This window comes from Hordeum vulgare, chromosome 3H (assembly GCF_904849725.1).
Source record: "Hordeum vulgare subsp. vulgare chromosome 3H, MorexV3_pseudomolecules_assembly, whole genome shotgun sequence".
NCBI classification, from domain to species: domain Eukaryota; kingdom Viridiplantae; phylum Streptophyta; class Magnoliopsida; order Poales; family Poaceae; genus Hordeum; species Hordeum vulgare.
Genome location: NC_058520.1, coordinates 454,062,434 through 454,073,669, shown reverse-complemented (window position 1 = coordinate 454,073,669; position 11,236 = coordinate 454,062,434). Strand labels below are relative to the sequence as shown.

Genomic DNA, 11,236 nt, shown 5'->3' with positions numbered 1-11,236 from the left:
GTCGTCCAACCACGTTTCTGGCTTGGATTCTCCTGTAAACTTGCTGATCCCCGTCGCCAATCGGAAGTTGGGAGGGATGTCAGCCGAACGGATGGCTCGACTGAAACACTCGGGACCAGAGACGATGGTCCTGCTTCCACTCGGACGATCCATATCGTGTCCATCGCGGTGGGCCCGGCCCCTGTCGACCTTCCTCTGGGCGATATGCCCCCTCGCGTCAGGTCTTGGATCATAAGTGTCACCGACCGAACGCCGATCATCATGATGTCGGGGCCCGTAGGGCCCACCCCGCGGAGGGGTGCGTGAACGGCGACGATCTTCGGGGTTCATGGAACGGCTGCCTCCCATGTGTCGCTGATGAGAACCGGGGCTGTGAACTGATCGATGCGTGTTCGCGTGAACAGAACTATTGTGAATCCTGTTGTGCGACCGGGAGACCGCCGAATTTTGTTGTTGCGCCGTGTGCAGCAGGGCACGGATTTGCTCGATCCCTCTGCCAGCCTCTGAATCAGTCGGCTGGAGGGAATCGACTATCTTGGCGGCGGCAGCCAGGTTGAGGACGGGTGTGCGGAACACCTCCACATTGCTCTGACGAGTGCGCCGACTGGTAGAACGGCGAGGCTGACGGCGAGCGCCGGAGGTTTCGCCGACCTCGTGCTCGTTCCGGCCGGTTTGGCGGGGACTTTCATGGGAGCTGGCCATGTGCACTTCGGCTGCAAGCCCGCGACCCACGTACTCGGAAGGAAACTCAGTCGGAACTGAGTCCGAGCGCTGGGACGGCGGCGCTACTACAACCGACTCGAGGACCGCCACTTGTGAAGACGCGCTCTGGCGCGCCTGGGCGTGTTGCACCCAACGCTGGAGCCACGGACGGCGAGACCGCTTGTTGCGGCGCGCGACAGGGGCGAAGGTCGACACCGGGGCTGACTGCTGGAGAAGAAGGACGCCGCGGGCGCCGGCACGGAAGTGCGTAGCCCCGCGACTGGGGTGCGCCTCGACGTCGAGAGGAGCATCCCGAAGCCATGACGAATCGTCGACGATGAAGGAGAGAGCGTCGAAGAGGATCTCGCGACCCATGCTCAAATCTCCACCGGACGACATGACGAAAAGATGTAGTCGCAAACTCGCCGAAAAGTCGCTTAGACGCCCGCCCCACGGTGGGCGCCAACTGTCGTGGGTATAAGTCTGATAGTAGATGTGTAGGGTACGAAAGGATGGGCAGAGCCTTAGCTACGACGAGGTTGTATGAGTTCAGGCCCCTCTACGATGGAGGTAAAAGCCCTACGTATCAGTGCTCTTGGAGCTTGTTGTCGAGTGGAATATGGATTACAGTGAATTGCTAACCCCTGCACCAGTGGGGAAGAGCGGCTTATATAGAGTGCGCTACCCTTCATAACGGTTCGGTGCACAGGGGTGGAGTAGTGGCAAATAACTGCATACGTTACAGGTAACGTATGTCTTAAATGCTAATAAAGGTACATGGAAACGTATGACCGTTGCCCTCCAGGGGGGTTACGATGTACAGAGTGGAATCCAGTCGGTAAGTTTGATACGCTCCGAATGCTCATCTCCGACTGGATGATGGAGGAATCGTCACCGACTAGATGATGGGAAGTCCTTAATTCAGTCGGAACTGACTAAGGGCCTTATCCCTTATGAAGGGTAGTCTTTGGGTAGGACCTACAGGGCAGGCCTATGACCCTACCCTAGGACTATAACCCCATCAGTTCTTGTTATTGATTTTCTTGTTTTTAGAAGTTTGATTTGCTTTTGTGTTGCAGGTTTCGGCATACTTGATCTTTCTTTGGAATAGCGCTACCGTCTAGGCAACCAAAGGATTCAAAACAGGAAGATAAGGATGTCTTATGTCAGTGTGTCACCCATGTCCAGAGCGAAAAAATCATCAAATTTTTTTGGCATTTGTAATTTTCATTTTCAAAGCAAATGGTGCTATGATGTGGTTACATGTATGCAGTGAAGAAAAATTCTGTTAATTCAATTTTTGCATGTTGCATATCGTGTATGTCAATTCTGGAGGCTGTAGCTTTTATGTGAATTTCGTTGTTCCATACTTGTATTAATCCCACTTATCCCATCAAATTTTTAGTGGGATGCCCACCTTTTACCAACAAAGAGTGGTGGGATGAAGTGGATCATTGTACATGCCCTTAGCGAGCTACGACCGTATACTACCTATGGGGCACGCTTAGCCATAGCCGCAATTATGCCTTTGAGTTGCTACCGAGAACGAACGTCGTGGAACCACTCAAGGCTCTGCCACCACTATGGGCTGCTCAAGTTTTGCCCAACAACATCTTGTAGCCGAGAGGAGAGGAAGATTGGACGAGGATGACCAAAAAATTTGGATCATGATCACACATGCGTCCCCCATCTGGACGATGCGGAGTTGGTTTCCCTTTTGAGTTCCGTGAAGAATGGGGACCCTCGTTGATGCACTTAACTTGGGGATATAGCTAAATTCATTACTCCCTCCGTCCCATAATATAAGAGTAATTTTACACTAGTGTGGTGTCAAAAACGCTTTTATATTATGAAGAGGGAGTAGCTTACAACTTGATAACTGTATGCCTGTTGCAACGGGGCACAATATTATATACACAATCACTGTAATTTATCTGCAATTGTATTATTAATGTGTTTATGCATCAAAAATGGACTTTAGCTGTCAATAAATCAATATTTATTAACAACTTACTGAAGAAACCATTTTTTATAAGCAATATGTGGGTAATTTGAGGCGGATTTCAAAGAAACTAGTGAAAAAAGGTCTTCTTTTCAAAGAAAACCGGTGAAAGAATCAACATAGCCGGAAACATAGAAGGTGGGGTTGAAAGGGGTGATGGAAGAAAGGAATAGAGATGGAACTTTACCTATTTTTAAGTGGGAGATGAATATGTTTTCCAAATAGGGAAAAAATAATGGAAAAAGAAATGTCAGAAAACAAAGGTATAGGCATTGATATCTGGATTTTCTCCTTTGATAACTTGCAGAAATTAGCATAAATACTCCATTGTGTTGGCTGAATGATGATGAATAAACAAACATATTCTTTCTGTACTTCACAATGTAAACACTAGCTCCAATTGGAGTGGTGACCGGTGAGAACTGTATAAAACTAAAATCTACGGATAACTTCAGTCAAAATTAGTTAAGCTTGTGAACCCAGTATTCAGTCCACAAGAAAAGCACATAAGAACCCTATGCATCGAACATCCTACAGAGCCAACAGCAGATCAGCTCTCTTATTTTCAGTTTATTCAATTCCCAGACCCACGAATCAGACAATTTCTTTGCAGTTCATCAGCTAAAGCAGTTTACCCCTAAACTAAAGATAACCACTGCAGATGTATCAACTGGCTCCAGGTAGATCAATTTACAGTGAGGAGGCTATACTCATTGACTACTTTAATTGCTGTGCTATGAGTCAAGGATCTGGAATGTCTGAAGAAGGAAGAAACCTCATCAGAAAGCTCGAGAGTGACCATACGCAGATAACTCCAAGAATTTGAAGAACGGTCAGTAGTGCCCCTAAGGAGTTCATGATAGACAAAGTTTGATTTGTTGCCTCAGTTCCTCTAACAGAAAAGGTGAGTGCTGTCACCAGTTGAGCTGCCCTGTTCAGTTGGTGAAGCCTGTAGACCTGGAAGGATAGGAAAATGAGACATGCCAAGAACTACCAAAATATTTCACTCAAGAAGAACGTCGGCTAAGATGTAGTTACATGATTTGTTGGAATGAATATGAGCAAACTAGATGTCACAACAGCAGTATAGTCATAGTCAGGAAAGTAGGCAGCTATAGTGTACGGTGTAAAGTGTAAACTGTAGGCAATCCTTTAATAACAGGCACAGGCAGTCAGGCACTGGTAAGCTATACTAATATTTACCAATGAAATGAAACAAATAGTTATTACATGAGAGAACAAGTTGCTAACAGCCTACAACCAGTATTGAATACTGACCAGTGATCACTATAAGGAAACTGGGCCCTGTATTACAAACGATGTGTTTTCTTAGCTTGTATTACGAATGATGTGTTGTGTGACTTGTGCCTAAAATCCTCAACCAGACAAACATTAAACATGAACCATGTAATAATATATTGGGTTCTCATCATATCGTTTACAAAAATATCATGTCATTATAATTATTATCATTTCTCAAGGATGGAAAGGAGAGCAGACAGACATTATATGTTGTGGATGAGCAAACCTGTCAATTGATAATGTAGCTTATATCTTAGAAAATAACAATTAAAGTTATCCCCCCCCCCCCCCCCCCCGCGCGTGAACTTCAATGTTCCCAAAGTCGCTCGCTACTCTTTGTTGTTTGCATGCTATGCACAAGGCAGCCAGCCCTTGCATCCAAGAATCCAACCACATATGGATAAGGATCTTACTGTTAGGAAAGTGAGGACTAATTGCTATTTGTTAGGGATTTGATCTATTTCATCTTAAATATTGCTTGGGAGGAGGCCCGCATATAATAAAGGGGCTACCATCATGTTCATTGTAACCAAGAAATCAATAAACCTCATACAGTCCCTTGTATATCTCATGTTTCCCCCTCTCTTTTGTATATCACACGTCCTTTTCGTATATACTACCTCCATTCTAAAATATATGACGTTTTGGTAGGCTAAACTAGCCTACCAAAACTTCATATATTTTAGAACGGAGGTAGTAGTATAAACCTTCCTTGTACCTTTTGTGATTAACAAATTATACTGTCATGCCTCCCATAGGGTTATAATAAAGGGGCTACCATCATATTCATTGTAACCAAGCAATCAATAAACCTCATACAGTCCCTTGTATATCTCATGTTTCCCCCTCTCTTTTGTATATCACACGTCCTTTTCGTATATACTACCTCCATTCTAAAATATATGACGTTTTGGTAGGCTAAACTAGCCTACCAAAACGTCATATATTTTAGAACGGAGGTAGTAGTATAAGCCTTCCTTGTACCTTTTGTGATTAACAAATTATACTGTCATGCCTCCCATAGGGTTATCAGTTAAACAAAAGCAATCAATAAGCCAGATTGTTTTAATATTTGTCAGAATTGTTAGTCAAGTTGTCCCATAAAATCTAATATCGGAGCTTCACTTTTCATGTTTGCGCGAGCTTTCGCAACATCTCCTCAACATGGGGCTACAAAGGGTCCTAGCCATGGCCGCCCTTCAGCTCGAGGATGAGCTGCATGTCGAGCACCAGCGATTATATGTGCACGCTATGCACAAGGTAGTTGGCCCCAGCATCCAAGTGAATAAGGATATCCAACCACAAGTGTATAAGAATCATATTGATAGGAAAGCAGGGGTAAATTGCCTTTTTTAGGGGAATTGCTATCTGTTAAGGATTAAAGATTATTTTCCATATTGATAGGGAGTTGTCCAGTGACCTATAAATGGGCTTACCCTGTATGTATAACGACTTAGATTCTGCAAATGGCTCCACGTTATCATTAAGCAATTGCAAATTTACTAACTGGACTGATAAACCAAACTCTTAGAGCATCTCCAACAGGCGCGCTATACAAGCACCGCGCCGCAAAAAAGGCAGTTTTAGCGCGCGCGCAACGCTGCGGGCAGCTCCAGCAGGCGCGTAAAAACGGCGCGCGCGCCATTTCCATTTCAGCGCGCTGGCCGAAACGCAATCCCGCGCCCCTTATTTGCTGCGCCGGCTCCCGCGCGCGCGACTCTCCCGCGCTCGCTCCTCCCTCATCCGGCCGCGCCGCCGCCGCCGCTCGCGCCCCCGCGACCGTTCAGCGCTTCCCCGGCCTATCCCCGCGCCACCGTCGCTGCCCGCGCCCGCCGGCGACCACTCAGGCGCTTCCCCGGCCTGTCTCCGCTGCGGGCACCGCCCGCGCCCCCCGGCGACCGTTCAGGCGCTTCCCCGGCCTCCCCGCGCCGCCGCGCTTCCGCCCCACCCCCTCCCAGTCCGGCCGGCCCTCGCGCGCCTCCGACGTCCGAGGAACAGCGCCCGAGAGCTCGCTGCCGCGCCACGCCCGCAAGGTGTTCGACAAAACGCCTACAAGGTATGTATTGCTCCAAACTTATGAATTTGGTGCATGTTTTGAATGGTAGTTTTTACAGTATAGTACTGAACATTGTAGATGAGTTCGTCGTATAATTCTTCCGAAGAAGAATTTGATATGGAAGAGGAGGAGGATCTTACAATGATCATAGCTATGCATATCAATAAAAAACCGAAGCACGGTGGTTCGGTTATGGGTCGGGAGAAAATTTGGAGAGATAGGATTGATGCCCATAACAGATTGATGAAGAACTATTTCGTGGAGAATCCCACATACCCAGAGTCGTATTTTCGTCGCCGGTTTAGGATGAGCACAGACTTGTTCAAGCGCATTGCAGAGAAACTAGCGAGCCATGACCGGTTTTTCCAGCAAAGGAGGAATGCCGCCGGAGAGCTTGGGCATAGCACCTTTCTGAAGGTGACAGCCGCATTGCGTATGTTGGCATACGGTATCCCGGCTGATCTAGTTGATGATCACTTGGCTATGGGTGAGAGCCAAGCCATCATGTGTGTCAAGCGCTTTGCAGTGGGAATTGTGCAAGTGTTTGGCAAGGAGTATTTGAGATCTCCCACTGCTGAAGACGTCGCAAGGCTATTGGCGATGAACAAGGCTCGCGGCTTTCCTGGCATGCTTGGCTCAATAGATTGCATGCATTGGAGTTGGAAGAATTGTCCAAAGGCATGGCATGGGCAATTCCACGGCCAAAAAAAGGGTTCCACTATAATCCTTGGAGCGGTGGCCGATCAGGAGACTTGGATTTGGCATGCATTCTTTGGAATGCCTGGATCTTTGAATGATATCAATGTTGTCAACCGGTCACCACTGATGAATAAGATTGCAGATGGTGAGTTGCCACCGGTGCAGTTTGTAGCAAATGGCTGTACGTACAACTATGGCTATTATCTAGCGGATGGCATCTATCCAAAGTGGCAAACCTTCGTGAAGCCGTTGAAAAAGCCGGAAGGTAAGAAAAATCTTGATTTCCACAATGCTCAGGCGGCAGCTAGAAAAGATGTGGAGAGAGCATTTGGGATTTTGCAAGCCCAATTTGCTATTGTTAGAGGACCGGCTAGATTTTGGGATCAAAAAATGCTTTGGTACATCATGCACGCTTGTGTGATCATGCACAACATGATCATCGAGAATGAGCGTGGCCAAGATTTAGATTACTCACAGTATGAGCTCTTGGGACATCCCGTGCGAGTGCGACGGAGGGCTGAAAGGGTAGCCCGTTTTGTTGCCTCCTATCATGCCATTCGGCGTCCCGCAACGCACAATGATCTTCAGAAGGATCTGATTGAAGAGTGGTGGGCATGGCATGGACGACAAAGAGCATGATTTGGTTGTGTTTATTGCATTATTTGTATTGTATTGTATTTGTATTTGTATTGTATTGTTCATGAACTATTGGTTGTGTTTATTGCATTATTTGTTGTACCGAAGGATAAACTATTTGTTTGAGTTGTAAGACTATTTATTGTTGATTTATTTTGTTTGTTTGATCGTTTTTGCGCCTATTTTTTGAAATGTATATGTGGTGTATATGTCGTTTGTGCGTGCTGCGCGCGCTGCATTTTTGGGCACTGCTGGAGCGGCGCGCGCGCGCTGCATTATAGCGCGGCTGCTGGAGCCAGCGCCTATCCCCGCGCTAAACCAACCGAAGCGCGCGCTGCAAACGCATTTTTTGGGCGCGGCGCGAAGCGCGCCTGTTGGAGATGCTCTAATATCAGGTCACCGTGAATGACTACCATATTAACAATGGCATAAACATTTCCACCCAATCACACTTGATTATAACCCAAAGGGTAACTTCAGGATCCAAATAATACCAGGACAAATTAAGAATCACATTACCTTAAATATAATAGGGATAACTGGCCAAGAAGGTGATTTCCGAAGCCGTGCATACTGCTCGAATGCGAATTGTACAACAAGACCTACCAGATAAGGTGCAAGAGTAGCTGAAGCTGCCGGACCAGTCCAGGGCCAAACCATGCCCATTGTCAGAAGCGGTATTATCAGGCTTAGAACCATTGTTGTTACTGAAGAAATTCGGAAAAATCTAGCTTTTGACCAGATGTAGCTCTTAGGTGCTACCTGCTGCAAAGGTCTCCAGACTTTATCAATCAACAGGACAAAAATCCCGACTCCTCCGTAAAACAGAGCCTCAGTGAAGAAGAGTATAAGGAAATCTGCATAAACAATAAAACTCTATCAGTAATGCAGCTATGGCTAGTTTTCATCCCAATGTGGAATGGTAGTGTCTTTGGAGTAGATGTGTAAATATTCCAAGGATGAATTATGTGCATTAGTGTTCATTTAAGGGAAAGAAATTGTTACAGTGTGTATGGGGGATGATCAGATGTAAAGCAATGAATTACGTGTTTTCAATCACCAATTACTTGCATGTCTTTTAGTGGAATAAATGCTACTAACAGGCACAGATATCTGATAGCGTTAAATGGTAAACAACATAACTGATTTCCCTCAGGCCTCAGCTAATAAAAGGTAGGACTGGGAGGTAATGGAATAATATAAAAGACAATGTCGGAGTTGTTGAAACACCATAACGAAGGATAAAAAGAACAAATTTCTGAATTATCACAGAAAGCATACCTGTCAACAGGGAATCCTCAAACACGGCTGAGAGTACTTTGCGCAGGTAAAGCGATGGAAGAACCAAGAATGCCACAAGAATAGTTGGACCAACAAACCATACTAATCTAGATGCTTCCTTGCCAGGATGTGGCACACTCTCCACACTTATCGTTTGAGAGCTGCCGCCATGAAATGAGATGAATCCCGGTTTTCCAACGCTCCTCTCAGTGAAATAGGAGCACAAAGATACAGAGGAATCTGCAGTGCTACTCTTGGTATCTTCTAAGACCGGCGTGTCCGAGGTAAGTGAAGCAGTGGGCTCCTGTTTGTCACTAGCAGTGCAGGAAACAATTCGCTTAATATGTCCATCATGGTTGCTGGAGTTCCTTAGAACTTGTTCTGTTAACATGTGGTAAAATCAGCGTAAAGGGCTATGTGTATTCAATAAAGAGCTTTTCAGAAAGTAGATGGACCAAGGGAAAAAAATACCTTTAAGAGTGTCCACGTACTGCATCCTACTTCCCTTTACCCTTTGAACTGCAAATGATCCTGCAAGCTGAGAGATAACCCCGTGGCCCGTGTCATTACGCTAGTACTGCTAAACCAAACAATTCACTGCAATTTTCATGTTCATAGCCTCCAGAGTCGCAGAAGGATATGGAGCATAGAGTAAATACATGTAAGTATGTAACTGTGCCCATTCTAAACAAATTGAAGTGATATTTCAGTAAAAAGTCTACGAAAAAATTGACTGAAACTCATTGGCACGTTGACATCGCACCCCTTTTACAGAGGGACTAAAATCTTCCATTTAAAATTATGCATACGGGGGACTTCCACCAGCAACTAATCAGAAGTCTTAAACCGTACCTAATCGCTAACAAAGCAAACATACACGAAAGAGGAGGTCAAACAAGCAGAGGAAAATGGTCTAGGCGTTTGAGCACGAGGAGGAGGGGATTGCCTTGGGATAGGAGTAGGCTACGGAGCTGAGGCGGCAGCGAGGAGAGGCGGAGACGGCCGGCGCGGACAGGGAGGCGGCCCTGGGGCGGAGCCGGAGGACGGTGGGGCCTGCCACGGCGGCCATGGACGCCTGCCTTCCGTTGCGCTATCTGGCAGCAGCCAGGGGCGACGGGAAGAGGGGACGGTGCGACGGACGGACGGGCACCCCGGCCGCTTGGCCCGGTGCGGTTTGTTTTGGTGTGGTTGGTGGTACTGCCGCACGAAAAGTATGGCATAGGGGTCTAGATGTCATTTTTTCCAAGAGAGACTTAGGCCCCCTTTGTTTGGGCTTTGGATTATGAGATTCTGCTGTCAATCCTGATTTCTGAGAATCAGCTGTGATTCTTGATTTCTGGAATCAGAAGCAGACTGTTTGTTTACCCTGCTGTGGGATCTGAGAATCAGAATCTGTCTGTTTGTTTACTTTGCTGTTTGGGCAGCTTTACGGATCGTAATTAATGTAAAATATTTTAAAAATTGAAACCATCATCCAAAATGTATGTTCAATTACCAACAATCATCCTAAACGTACATCAACCATCACTCAAAAGTAGTGCGTAAAACTAAACTTCATCTGTAGCTGTCAATAATCCATCAGCTATTCTCTCCCTGGTTACTTTCATCAGAGCATCATCACCATGCACAATGTTAGATACCCGACCAGTAGGTGGAGGTAGTAGATCTCCTGGCATGTAGTACTCATCACGATCACATCTATCAAACTCTTTATCTCTCAAGTGGCTGTCCCTGATAAAATTATGAAGTGTCATACAAGCAACAATGATCAAAGCTTGCTTGTCACAGGGGTAAGATGGCATATACAATAAAATACGCCACTTCATCTTTAACACACCAAATGCACGCTCAATGACATTGCGTAGCGACAAATGGGCATGGTTAAAGATTTCTTTTTTACCATTGGGGGGATCACCATGGATAAATTCTGGCACATGGTATTTTGTCGACTTGTATGGAGCTAGATATCCCTCACAATTTGGATAACCCGAATCAACAAGATAGTACCTACCTGAAAAACAACACATGTATTGTTATGTACTATGGTATTGTATTATGGTAATGTAATAATACAATAAACAATTGTAATGTTACCTTTCGGCGAGTGTGGAAACATGGTTGCATACTTGACCAAAGTATCCTTAAATATTCTTGTGTCATGTGCCGACCCTGGCCATCCCGCAACTACAGAGGTGAATCTCATATCAAAGTCGCATACTGTCATGATATTCTGTGTTGGGTACCCATGCCGACCAACATGGTTCACTATCTCTTCAGCGGGAACAACCATAGGGATATGAGACCCATCAATTGCACCAATGCAATCATCAAAGTGAGGTGAAAATCTAGAATCTCGAAGCCTTTCATGCACGTCTCTGAAGTCCGGATCTTTTGGCTTAATAGTATCTACAGCCATCCTGTTCAAGCACTCTAGCACATGGTTGAATTTCCTGTGTATTACCTCGGTTGACCGCTTGAATCGATTCTCCACTTGGCTAACGGATTGAGGACCATCAACTATCCACAAGAACATACCCAAGCACTCCTCTGAGCTCATG

The 11,236-nt window shown here is 45.9% G+C and overlaps 1 protein-coding gene across 1 annotated transcript; it reads right to left on the bottom strand.

Moving 5' to 3' along the window:
* Window positions 1–3,144: 3,144 nt before the first annotated feature.
* LOC123444220 lies at window positions 3,145–9,848 on the bottom strand. The gene is made up of 5 exons (XM_045120875.1): window positions 9,625–9,848; window positions 9,150–9,216; window positions 8,679–9,059; window positions 7,917–8,254; window positions 3,145–3,661 (listed from the first exon to the last, which is right to left on the bottom strand). Exons 1-5 carry the CDS (start codon window positions 9,745–9,747, stop codon window positions 3,446–3,448), a joined length of 1,125 nt encoding a protein of 374 aa, XP_044976810.1. The 5' UTR covers window positions 9,748–9,848; the 3' UTR covers window positions 3,145–3,445.
* Window positions 9,849–11,236: the final 1,388 nt, after the last annotated feature.